This window comes from Pinus tabuliformis, chromosome 9 (assembly GCF_031772625.1).
Source record: "Pinus tabuliformis cultivar Carrire ecotype Pingquan chromosome 9, CPIR1, whole genome shotgun sequence".
In the NCBI taxonomy this organism is placed as follows: Eukaryota; Viridiplantae; Streptophyta; class Pinopsida; order Pinales; family Pinaceae; genus Pinus; species Pinus tabuliformis.
Window position 1 is genome coordinate 1509721477 of NC_142307.1, and position 13525 is coordinate 1509735001.

General features: G+C 36.9%; 1 protein-coding gene across 2 annotated transcripts; it reads right to left on the reverse strand.

Annotated features, from left to right (window-relative positions):
* Positions 1–1251: 1251 nt before the first annotated feature.
* On the reverse strand, positions 1252–2076 carry LOC149154332 (LOB domain-containing protein 12-like). 2 transcript variants are annotated; one of them, XM_089438062.1, is made up of 3 exons: positions 1970–2076; positions 1705–1868; positions 1252–1562 (listed from the first exon to the last, which is right to left on the reverse strand). In XM_089438062.1, the coding sequence occupies exons 2-3, from the start codon at positions 1855–1857 to the stop codon at positions 1482–1484; spliced, it is 234 nt and encodes a 77-aa protein (XP_089294188.1). In that variant the 5' UTR covers positions 1858–1868; positions 1970–2076; the 3' UTR covers positions 1252–1481. The 2 variants fall into 2 exon arrangements, with proteins under 2 accessions (XP_089294188.1, XP_089294189.1); XM_089438063.1 differs by having other exon boundaries at positions 1252–1585.
* Between the last annotated feature and the right edge of the window lie 11449 nt (positions 2077–13525).

Genomic DNA, 13525 nt, shown 5'->3' on the forward strand with positions numbered 1-13525 from the left:
GAGTGAGAAAGTTAAATGTAAATGCAAATTAAATTTAAACTTAAATGAAATGTGAATTTGTCATGGAGGAAAAAGTAGCTAGAATATCTATATTAAAATATTTGCCTCTCAATTGATGATTAAGTTAGGGATTTTTGGGGTTGGTTTTCAAGTCTATCTTTCTTTGTAGATTTATGCATACTAGGTTTTTTGTGGGAGAGAAGAGCTTCGGAGGAAATGCAACCTCCATGCCGCCATGGTAGGGAGTGCCGAGCTTTATGTGAGCTTTTAAATATGTTAATGAAAGGAATGTGAGTTTTTAAATATGTTAATGAAAGGAAATCCAGATTTTGAAAAGCTTTTCTTTATTTGCAACAATTTATGTAGGTTAGTTTTTTGTTCATACATTTTGCTATGATTATATTTCTGCAGTTACTTATTTCTATTTTATTGGCCGCAAGAAGGTTTTCCAACAACAACACCCATCTTTTGTAACAATAGTTTAGTCATTGCACTATATGAGATTTATGACTTTCATCACAAAAGTAAATATATTGACACTCAATATTATTTCATTTGTGGTCTTGTTAACAATGCAAACATCATTCTACATTTATGTAAGTCTTGAACGAATCTCTAGACATTTTCATCAAGGACATAGTTTTAAATTTTTGAGACAACACTCAATAATTGTTTGTTCTACTATTTGTAATAGTAGAAATTAGGGACAGTGTTAGAGACTATAATTTCTACAAAAGAACTTAGTTGTTAACATTGTTAATTATTTAAATTCAAATAGTTTCCTCTATATGATTGGCACAATTACTACTTGGTTGTTCACTCTAATTGTATCAATATCTTCTAATACACTATTAAAAATACTTAACCAAGATGTGTAAATTAATAGTTTTTCTCTATAAACCACAATTTATTGACTTTCCTATGCCCTAAAATTACTTTTGGCTAGCTAAAGAATTATTTTTCTTAATGTAAACAACCTAAAACCAAAGGCATATGGAAAAAGTAATAGTTTGTGTCTAAACTGACCACCAACTAATATTTTTAAGTGGCTTGATTTTGTCCTTTTAGAATATTATATGTCAATTATAAAGTGCACTTCCAACTAATTGATCATTCTATTATGTTAGATTGTCCCAGCTTATCTTAAATAGAAATTAATTAATTAATAAAATAAAATAAAATAAATCAACTCTACTTTCTTTTCAGGACCAAAATAATGCAGGTGCACATAGAACTGTTATTAATCACACAGTATATTGAAACAGTAATTTACCCCTCATATCGCAACTGCCAAACTGTTATTGATCACAGAGTACATCGAAAGAGTAATTTACCTCTCATATCACAACTGCCATATGAAACGGCCCTGGTAAACACTTCCAATTTGAAAGCCCAGGAAACATGTTCCAACTGCCCACAATATTTAGATTTCGGGAAAAAACTAAACTACTACTGGTCTGTTGTGCTGTCCTGTCTCGGCATCACTTGTCGTCCTCGTTAGTCGTACTGCTGAATCTTGTGATGAACACCGCTAGAAGCTCCGCTTGCTGGCAATGTATTTTCTGAAACCCATTACAAGATGAAGCTGGAAACAGAATCACCATGAAATGTATTTTGACTCTATTGTGCTATAAACGACAAAAGAATTCGAAAGAAACATAGCTTAAAAGGGGAAATCTGCTATGGAATATCGCTGCAACTTACTTGAATCAATTTGATAACGTTGCAGGCACTAAACACTTGATGCAAGATTGCAAACTTGTGAAGATCATTTGAGGCAAAACCGTAGAGGATCTTGCAGTTAGCCAAACATTCTTTTTTCTCCATGCGTGGCTTCTCTTTAGTATTATTGCTCATCTCCACAACCACTGCAACAAAAATTGCCACAAGGAATCAAATGTCAGATAAACCCACACAACATCTGTTAATTCTAACTTGGAGAAAACGAAATCTTGAAAGCCTATATTACATGATTAAGGCTTCTGCTCCCAACAGATTGCTGATCGGTGATCAAGAATCAATTATTGCGACGGCCAGGTCTGAAACATATGCCAGAGCGTGGTACTAGAGATTCTCTTCGGTAATGGGTTTTTCCGCATAAAACTTAAATTGATTTATAGGGAAATGGAAAGCATCCTTGGAATGGTTATCCAGAGAGGAATCGGTTACACCTGTGGGATATAGCAGGACGGCTGGACCACAAACGTGAATATTGACCGCCATTAAATGGAAAATGTGCGGTTTTCTTGGTCGTGGTAGGACCCACAGAAAAAAAAGTAAAAGGACACGCCTTATCTCTCTGCTGCCAGATGCCATGGTGGTCCATTGACTAATTCTTGAAGTCCACGCTGAACCTTTGATGGAGGAATTTATCCAAATCCAGTCATTGGCCGGTTTAGTATCTAGTATATAAAAAATAATTGTCTGTAAATTCTCTGTAATGATCTATTTTTTTTGGTATACCCTGGGAAAATTTATCATGATTTCAGTTGCGAAACTAGGAGTGGGATTACAGTTATCAAATCTGAATTGAAATTTGAATTTGACATCTGAATTTGATATATGAAAACTTAGTTGGATTGAAATTTTATTTTTAAAAAAATTTAGAAATATATATTTTACAAATATTTAAATATATTAATTTCTAATATTTTAAAAAATTATTAATTAAAATTAAATTAATAATTATGGTTTTAAATTTTTTAAAAAACTTAAAATTATTTTTAATTATAAATATTATAAAACAAAGTATCTAATTTTATATTTAAAATAGTAAATTAAAAAAAAAATATAACTCTCCACATATTTAGCTAAACCATAAATTATATTAGGTTCAATATAAACTGAATCGAAATCCAACTATTCGAGTAGACTTTGTATACATCATAATTAATAAAAATAAATTATTATAGATTTCATTAAAACCTGCTAAATATTTATTTCTACAAAATCTGATTATCTAAAATATCAACTAACATTCCCATGATTAATCAATTACCATTACTATTATTCGTATCCTTGGTGGGAATCTGTCTCTGCTACTCCATGTACTCTTTGATCTCTTGTCAGACTTCATTCCTTGTTTTTGATTTGGTGAGCGAACCGATAGATGGGATCTTGTGTGTTTTCACCAAGACATCCAAATATTGAACAATCGTACATATGACGCCTATATGCTACCAATAAATGAGGCTATTTTCTTGTTGTTTTGAATCAACATCTGAACTTCACTTTCTCCAGCTTTGCCTGTGGCTTCATTTTCTTCACTAAGTCAAGCGACGCCCTTTTGTATTGCATTGTCCACTCTTGTACATAGATAATGACATCTTGTATTTTCTTGACAGTTTTAACAAACTCTTTCCTCTACTTTTCTAGACCATTCAAAGAGACAATTGTTTTATGCACGGTCACAAATCCCTCATACAACTTTTGCATGGTTTCTTCAGGTGTTGATACTTCAACATGTATCGCTTCTCTCATTCCTCCAAGTAAAGTTGTGTGAAAATTGCACTCTATGCTATTGCATGAATTTGTTCTACCTCTTGCCTGACAGTCTACAAGTTTTGTGCCAATTACTCATTCTTGGTCGAATAATACTAAATGTTTGATCTTATTGGTCCTGTAAAGGCCAAGTTGGCTCTGGCAATGACATTTGGGTGCTTCCTGGTGTTTGCCACTATTACCCTTTCTCTAATGAATGCATATGATGTGTGATCATTCGTAAAATGATTTCTTCGGGGTTTTATAATCTTATTTTGCAACTGATTAAACGATAGATTGTACACATCCATTACTGAATCATCATCAACGGGAACAACATCCCCTTCCTCACTCGAGGTTGGCTATGCTCCTAGAGGTGGTGGAGATGAAATGGTGACCTATGGTGTGCTCGACGTCAGATCAACATCTTCATTTTACAGCTCATGTTCCATCTCCATGTCTATTACTTCAATCAAGTGCTCAATTTTTTGAGAAAACTCCTAGTCTTGCATCTGTTCAATGTCTTCCTAAGCTACTGGATGGTTCTATTCCTACTCTTCAACTTGTATCAGTGATATTTATTTCGCCATTGTGCCTAGCCTTTCTTATTCATCCTGTTTGAGATTATATTCTTGTTCCCTGCTCCTTTCGATTTCTGTTATGTCTACTACAACTTCAATTCTGCTTCCTACAAGCTCTACTTTTCTCTCTTCCTCCACTCTTCACTTTATATCCTCTACTTCCTCTTTGCTTCTGTTGTTAAATCTTCTTTCATCTTACAACTTTGTTCTACCTCTGGACTATCAACAATCTTTATCTTTCCCTTTTTTTGCATGGGAATGTTTCCTTATGTTGTTGCTTCTTCCAGAGTTGTTGTCGTATGTGGAGTAGCTTGTGAAATCCCTTATAAATTGGCCTACTCAGGGAGTCTAGAGTACTTGTAGTACTTCCTCCATGGATCCTCCTCTGGCCAATGGGATTCCCCACCAATCCATAGAAAGTAAATTCTCACACAGTGGTCTCTACAAATACCATGGGGATCATACAGATTAAAGTCTCGTGTACCAAGTGCAAACCTCACTATCTCCTTTCCCTCGGTATCCGTGACTTTCAAGTTATTTATCTCGTATAATCTAATTTTCAAAGGAAGAGTGGGCCATGGTGCATTCTTCTTCCCATGAAAAGTTGTTGACAACCTTCTGGCGAGACAATATGACACTTCTTGCATGAAAATATTGTCGGTGGAATACCTCGGTAAAACATGTGGAGGTTTCTCTCTCAAGAACACTCTAAGGAAGGTGCCACCCAATGGGCCATACCAATTTGTGATGTCCTCTATCGCCTGCATTTTTCCTCGCAACATGAAAGGTGTATCTTCTTCAAAGATGAGTTTGTAAAGTGGGATGATGAGGTGGTCAGTTAATTGTGCCATTACTCCTTCATGATTGCAATCCAAAAGTAACTTGCAATAGATATGCATGGAATATTCTCATGGTGTCCATGTCTAGTTCATGCCAGGGAACTATTATTTTTCATAGATTGCATCCAGTGAACATGTAGGCATATAGAACCTTTCTTCATAACCTTAGAGAGAACTTTGGGCTTCTACTACATGGCATTTCAACTATCGAGCCAACAAATCGTACTAGTTGAACAACTTCCCCAAGTTCACAACCAAGTTCAATAAGACAACCCACTCTTTAGCAAAGGTCTTCGTGCTCTATTGACCATGGATCCTACAAGATATGATAACCAAGAGTTGGTAGGCCTTCCTAAGGGACTTTGTCTTGCATAAATGGGTAGTTTTTTGTTGAAAGATTGATGGCTCTTTCACTCAACCTTTAAAAATTTCTCTTGTGTTTAGATAGATGTTGGTGGCATAGAAGAATGAGTCTATCAGTTTCACTAGCTTAGGAAATTAATACATGCGCTGGTAATATTCTACTTGAAAGGTGGAAAACTTCTAGCCACTAGCACTGTTGAAGCCATGGTCTTCTCATCAATCTATGAGACTATCCAGCTAATGACATCTCCACATGGGAAGGTTGGATGTTTACATGCAACCTTGTGTAGTCCTGACTTCTAGATATTGAGATACACCTACCAATCGTCTAGATCTGCCTCAACACTCTTTGCTGAAAGAGATTCATTAACTTGCTTCGATGTTAGTGTTTAACCCTTTTCTATAAATAATTGAATGACTGCATACACTAGCAACTCTACTGATGTTTTCTCAACTTCTTCCCAATACTTCTTTCAGTGGCCTCTTTTGAAGCAACTCTCTTGGGTGCCATGGTAACAATGATTGTTGGAGAGAAGTGCTTCACAAGTGTGGTACCTATGGGAAAAAAATGACACTCATGGCAAGAAAAAATTAGCTTCAGCAAATCAACCTTCAAAGTGTGATCAAGCAACAAACTGGGCAACTAGAGAGAAGGAGTATACAATTTTTATCAAAAGGGTGATTGGGTCACTGTGGGAACTATGCACTACTTGTTTCCAACATCCAATGATGAATCTTGAGGCTTGGGACTACGCAATGTGTAGTCCCAACCTAGGCAGAGACTCGGAGAGGCTGCACATTGTGTAGTCTTAGTGGCCAAGGTAACAGGCTGACTCCTGGAACTGTGCAGTACATAGTTGGATCTAGCCTATACTGTTCACTGCGCAGTTACATAGGCCAAGCTTTTGGCTTGAGCATTAGGATTGTGCAATGCCCAACTGGGAAGGCTAGATCTAGCTAAAGAAAGTGTAGATTTGCCTAGTGGAAGTGTGAAAAATGAGCAGAAGTGCGTAATGATGTGAGGTTGAGGAAAAAATTGATTAAGTATAAGTAAAACCAATTATATCAAATCAAGCAACTAATTAAACAGAAGAAAAATCAAGTATGTGAGGAGAGTTGCCGCAATGGTGACCATTAGTGCAAAAACAAGAAAATTGATACAACACTTGTGAAAGGGAAATGAAAACTTAGAAAAGCACTTCTAAAAGTTAAAACAAGTTGAATCATCAACAACTACAAAGATAAATAAGTAAAAAAATACTCACATAAGTGAAACAATAAAAATTGATAGAAAAAGTGTCCAAAGACAACAAAAGCGAAACTCACCTGGAAAAGACACGACAACCACACTGAAGGTTCGTTGATCTCTTTGGGAATGATAGAGCTCCAAGATCTAATTTTGAAATGAGATCTAGAGGCATCAATTAAATATATTTGAGTGAATTAGGGTTTATGATGCGCATGCCTAAAATCAAGGAAAAGGTGACACTTGGAAGAAGTTTCTAAAAATAGCAAAAGTGGCTCCTTCGTGATACTAAAAATAGATCCCTATTTTTTAGTGATGCTTTTTTATTTTTAGCTTTATATTTTTCTTCTCTTTCAAGGAAACTTATCATACACACTACAGGGAAATATTGTGCAATTATGGGGAAATGGGAAACTTTCTGACTCAGTGCACTGTGCAGTTTCTGAGCTTAGTGAGGGACTGAGAAGTTTATTGGTTGCCTTCCATGACTGCACAATTTCTAAGCTCAATGTTGATTGCAAGTCAAAACTACGCAATTCCCATCATCAAGGTTTCTTTCCCTTAAGGATTGCATAGTTTCTTGAGGCAAGCCCATAACTGTTGTGAGACCAAGTTGGGAGATCGACTTGTGAGCTAGAAAGATCAAGTAAGTGTGAAAAAGAATAAAATACAATCACAACTGAAAATATAGGTCTCAATCGAAGCATGAATACCTGGATCAGTGAAATATAAGCTCATGTGGACAGGAACAAAGGCTCCAAAATCAAAGCATAGGAAAACATTTTTAGGGTGGTTGTAGCCTCTACCATACTAGTGACACACTGGTAGAACCCTAACTCTATGTATGGATCTTGTCTCATGAAAAATAGGTCTAACTCTTCTGGAAGTATTTTTCAATTCATTTACTGTCACAATTTCTTCACTTATCTTGAGTTAAAGATATAGTCCCTATTGTTTTCTTCATCGGCAACACATAAACCAAGCCAGGTTAGCCTGGGTTGCTTTGATTGGGGATGAGGAGTATGTGAATGCACAAGTAAATGAGATTGTCAGTCTTAGTTTTCATCTCTGGTGTTGCTCCACTTCCACGTGTTCTGTGAATGATTGAAAGTAGTAACATCAATAGAAACTAAATTTTCACAAGATTCAATAGGAATGATAGAATCATGGAAAATGTTAGGATAATGCAGAAGAGATGTGGAAGGGAGGAGTTCATCCTTCATCGCAGATTCTTGTTTAGACTTATACTCCCATGCATACTCATTAAGAATGATATCACAGGTTGGTTATTCAACACCAACTCCATACATAGCTTGATCCTCGTGACCGTCATACAGATATTCAAAATAGGTTAGCACAACACATCACAATCCAAAGGATCAGAGGGACCAAAGAATCGAGGATTAGGAGATAACAATTCATCACCACCATTGGACTCACAGTCCAAACTTGTGTTGAAATTTTAAGTATGTGAAGTGGGAAAAGGTGGTGGTAGATTAATGGATGAATTCTCAACTTCTCACACCTCAACCTACGAAACTAGAGTTTTTTATGAGAAGGGGACAAGGGTCACTTGGAACAACAACCTCCTCCATCACAGATTTAGAAACTCTAATACCAAGGTATGTTGGGATATGTTTGAAATATTTAAGCTCGTGCGGATTTTCTGAAATGTGAACAAGATATAGAAATTTATCTACCAAGAAAGACCAATTAACATAATCTTCTATAGATTCGAAGAAAAAATGAATAAAATGATCATGAAAATCTTGAACAAACTCATCAAGTGCTTTTCGAAAATTTAAAATTTTCTTGCATAAAGTTTCAGGATCATAGAAATAAAAAGCATGACAAAAATATATGAAAAGTTGTTTGAAAGAGTGTATGGAGTCATTAGGAAATGTTTTACACCATTCTTGTACACACCCTTCAAATATGAGAGTGAAAAACCTATAGCCAACATCCTCATGCTAGATCTTTTACTTTGTGCAAAAATCAAGAAAATGTGAAGTATGCTAAAACAAGGTTGTTTCACCCTCACCATAGAATTTCAAATTGGACAAGTCATCAATAATTCTCACTGGAACTTTCATATTTGTGTATCTATAAAAACATGTCAAGGTTATGATTTGGGAGAAGTCAATAAATTTGTGTAGAAATTCAAAATAGACTTCAAGGTCTCATCTTGTCATCTAGCGCTCCTTCTAGCACCATAAATGCTGATGATTTTGGACCCACCAACATTCAGGGGATCTCCCTAATATGAATCCCCAACTAGAACTCATGCTATTTAGAGTAGGAGTCCAAACAGTGGGTGGTAATGTTATGCCTTGACTGTGAAAACGCGTAGAGTGAAGTAAGATAACTTTGGGTGAGAACAAGTGTGCGACCCTGTGGAAAGCCAATTGCAATGCATGAAGGTTCCAACACATGAAGGGAAAACAAGGTGCACCCCTTGGAAACCTATAATAGTATGCGGCTTGAAAGGAACACACGAGTGTAATAACATCACAAGCTGATATGCAGAATAGTCCACAAGTTAAAGTGATGAATTAATACAACAAAATCCATTCAACAAGATTCATACAAATGCAAACGAAATGGTTCGTAAGAATAACCGTAAGTTAAATAACACACATTGAAAATACAGCAAGAAATTATACTCCTACTATATTCAAAACATATGCATGAAAGTGTGTCGGCTCTAATTTTATGATAAGTGAAAGTTCCATTCCTACATACACCATTGATGGACCACTAGCCCCAATAGGGGAACATTAAATTCAAGAACACATGCTCCTCCAAAGAATTATACTCACTCTATGCTACAGAGAAGCCAAGGCTATTCACAATATTCCCAAGCTCCTTCTAAGACTAAGCCTAGACAAAATATTGGCTCCCAAAAGCCTTTTGGATGATTTATGAGGCTCTATTTATAGCCACAGGGGTGAGTCTTCAACTCCTCTTTGTAACCTTTGGACTACCCTCATGACTCTTCAACTTCTTTACAAAATGAATCATTACATTACATCATGACTCTTCATATTCCAATATTGACACTTGGAATTTCACTTACAACATAATTACAAATAATATTACATTTTACACTTGTACCCATACAAGACAAAATAGGTTAGAAGCAACATGACATCCTAGCAAGACAAAACACTATGATGCATGAGTTTGGGAGAAATCTAGCTCAACACCCTCCACTTGCTTCTTCTTGGTCACATATTGATGCCAAGATCGGTACTATGTGATGGTGTCTGGATGGAAGAGGACTCTAGCCTCCATGGAATCCAAGTACAATGTCTTGGAACCAGTTTGAAGTTTGTTCTGAAGCATGAGAAACATTGTTCTGATTTGGAGAGGACCACCAATGTTTCTCACCTTGGTGGCAATCTTTCTCAGCTACTCCAAGTACTCTTTGATCTCCTGGCGGACTTAGTGCCTAGGTTTGGATTTGGTGAGTGAACCGATAGATGGGATCTTATGCATTTTTACCAATACATCCAAACTACTGAACAACCATACAGATGGGGCCTGGATGCTACCAGTAATTAATGAGGCGATTTGCTTGTTGCTATGACTCAACATCCAAAATTTTTCTTTCTCCACCTCTTCCTATGGCTTCATTTTATTCACTGAGTCAAGTGGTTCCCCTTTGTATCACATTGTCCAGTCTTTCACATAAGTAATGGAAGCTTCTATGTTCTTGATATTTTTAACAAACTCTTTGCACTGTTGCTGTAGACCATGAAAATAGACAAATTATTTATGTATGGTCATGAACCCCTCATAGAGCTTCCACATGGTTTCTTCAAATGTTGAAACTTGAGGAAGTATCATTGCCCTAATCTCCTCCAACAAAACTTATGCTGAAAATGCACATTGTGATGCTACAAGAAGTTCTTATTCCTCTTCCCTAATATCCTATAAGTTTTGTGCCAAATACTCATTCTGAGTAATCAAATATTGAATGCTTGATATTGTTTCTCCTACAAAGGCCAAGTTGGCTTTGACAATGGAATTTGGATGCTTCCTACTATAGCTTTTAACCCCATACAGAAATTACGTACATACAAATTCTAAAACACGAAAAATGAACAATGCGAGAGCATAACACATAAAACACATATACACAGAGATTTTCCCCTGGATCCCAAAACCGGGACTACCAGATTGATTTTTCATTATGTTCCTTTCAATGTTACAATACATATTTATACATGCCGAAGCATCCAATACGATGGAATAAAAACCATCGCATCCAAAACCATGTGTGAAAAACATGCACAAAACCATAGGTAGGTCCTCCCAACCTAATATAGGGTCCAAAAAAAAAAATTTTCCAGGGAACTGCCCCGGACCCCATAAAGTGGGGTTACCTGCACCCCTCAAACCCCCTGTGATTCCACCCACTATGCAATCAGCACAACGAATGGGGGGCTCCACCCCCATTTTAACCCCCCGATTAACTACTTGGGCTAGTCATGAAAAGAATATAACACAACCCAACATTCTCCCACTTGTTTTTTTCTTTCCACAAGGGGCCATAAGAGAGCTTAGTCATTTATCCAGCACTGCAATGCCCATTGTTTCTCTACACCAAGAGAACTTCTCAGAGCTCATAGATTTTGTCAATGCATCTGCAGTATTATTCAAAGTGTCCACCTTTAGCAGCAACACCTTTTTGTCTTCTATCATATCCCTCACAAACTGATACTAAACATCAATGTGCTTTGTCTTTGAATGATATGTAGGGTTCTTTGCCAAGAAAATTGCACTGTGGCTGTCACAGTCTATCCTTATAGCTCCCTGTACTAAACCCATACTTTAACACAATCTCTACAACCAAACTGCTTCCTTGCTTGCATGATTGGCTGCCATGTATTCTGCCTCTGTAGTTGATAGTGCCACTATAGATTGTTTCTTACTCATCCAACTGACTGCACCTCCAAATAGGTTAAACACATACCCACTTGTAGATCTTCTCTGATCCAGATCTCCAGCCCAGTCTGCATAAACAAAGACATGAATATCCAACACTCTGTCCAATCATGTTCTTCCTTGGTAGCACAAACCATAATCACTAGTGCCACGCAAATACCTGAAAGCCCGCTTCACTGTTGTCCAGTTCTCCTTCCCTGGTTTTGACATAAACCTGCTCAATACTCCCACTGCATGTGCAATGTCTGGTCTAGTACAGATCATCACACACATTATGCTACCGGTTGCACTTTCATATGGAACACGAGACATGTCCTCTTCCTCTTCTTGTGTCTTGGGACATTGTTCAACAGATAAATTTACACCTACAGGAATAGGAACCTTCACTGGTTTACTATCCTGCATATTAAACCTCTGCAATATTGTCTCGACATTCTTCCTTTGGCTTAACCAGAGCTTCCTCTTTGTCCGATCTCTTTTAATTTCCATGCCCAAAATATAGTTTACAGCACCAAGATCTTTCATGTCAAATTTTGAGGACAAATGGGCCTTCAAATCCTAGATAATTTCTTTGTCGTTTCCAACCAACAACATATCATCCACATACAAGACCAGATAAATAACACGGTCACCAATTAATTTAGAATATACACAGTGATCTACTTTGCTTCTGGTGAAGCCAAGTCCCCATAAAAATGTATCAAATTTCTGTTACCACATCCTCGGTGACTTTTTTAATCCGTACAGAGACTTCTTCAACTTGCATACCAGTTCTTTCTTACCCTTCATTGCAAATCCTTCAGGTTGCTTCATGTAGATCTCCTCTTCTGGATCCTTGTGAAGAAATGTTGTCTTCACATCCATCTATTCTACCTCAAAATCAAAAGCAGCAGCAACATATAAATGTAATATAATATAAGTTACCTTGGAAACAGGAGAAAAAATATCACCAAAATCAATTCTTGGCACCTCGGAATAACCTTTTGCTACTAACCGAGCTTTGTATTTCTCCACCTTTCCTTCTACATTTGTCTTCTTCTTGAACACCCATTTGCTGCCAATGGGTTTCCTTCCAGCCATCAACTCCACCAGATCCCAAGCCTCATTTTTGTGCAAAGATGCCATTTCATCAACCATAGCCTCTTTCCAGAGTTTTCCATCCTCTAAATCTACTGCTTCCTTCACTGTTCTGGGATCATCATCAATAATATATAAAGAAAAATTTGAACATAAAGCAGATGGACTATACCTTTCTAAGTTCCTTCTTTCTCAAACTGATCTTCTCACACCTGGGGTTTGTGGCTCTTCATCTTCTGATTCCTCCCCTATTATAGAGTTTGATTCTTCCTCCTTTAGCTCAAACTCTATCTTCTCAGGTTCCTTTGGTTGGACTTCATGTTTAGTAACATCTTTCACCTCTCTGAACAACACATCTCGGCTATACACAACCTTCCTTGTTACTAGGTTCCAAAGCTTATAACCCTTTAAACCATCCTTATATCCAATAAAGATGCAGTTTTCATATTTACTATCCAACTTGGTTCTTTTCTCCTTTGGAACATGTACATATGCATCACTTCCAAATACCCTCAGAGGTGAAAGAGAAGGTTTCTTACCAGTCCATTCCTCTTTTGGAGTCTTATCTTCCAATGATGATGAAGGTGATATGTTAACCAGGTAACATGTAGTCTCCACTACTTGTGCCCGGAATTCTTGTCCTAACTTGGCACCATTGAGCATGCTTCTTCCCCTTTTCATCAACATCTTGTTCATTCTTTCTGCAACTCCATTTTGCTGAGGTGTATATGGAGTACTCTTCTGTTGTGCTATACCACACTTCTTACAAATTATTCAAATTCCTTACTGCAAAACTCTCCACCGTTATCTGTCCTCAGCACCTTTAACTTCTTCTCTATCTGGTTTTCCACTAGAGCCTTAAATTCTTTAAACCTATCAAAGACTTCAGATTTATTCTTAAGGAAATATATCCATGTATTCCCTGAGAAGTCATCTATAAATGATACATAGTAAACAGACTTACCCAATGATGGAACCTTCACAGGTCT

Bases quoted from the DNA above. Each gene is read 5' to 3' on its own strand.
- LOC149154332 (XM_089438062.1), bottom strand. From the start codon at position 1,857: ATGAGCAATAATACTAAAGAGAAGCCACGCATGGAGAAAAAAGAATGT. The intron at 1,563-1,704 runs GTAAGTTGCAGC...AATGGGTTTCAG, and splicing joins ACGTTATCAAATTGATTCAA to AAAATACATTGCCAGCAAGC.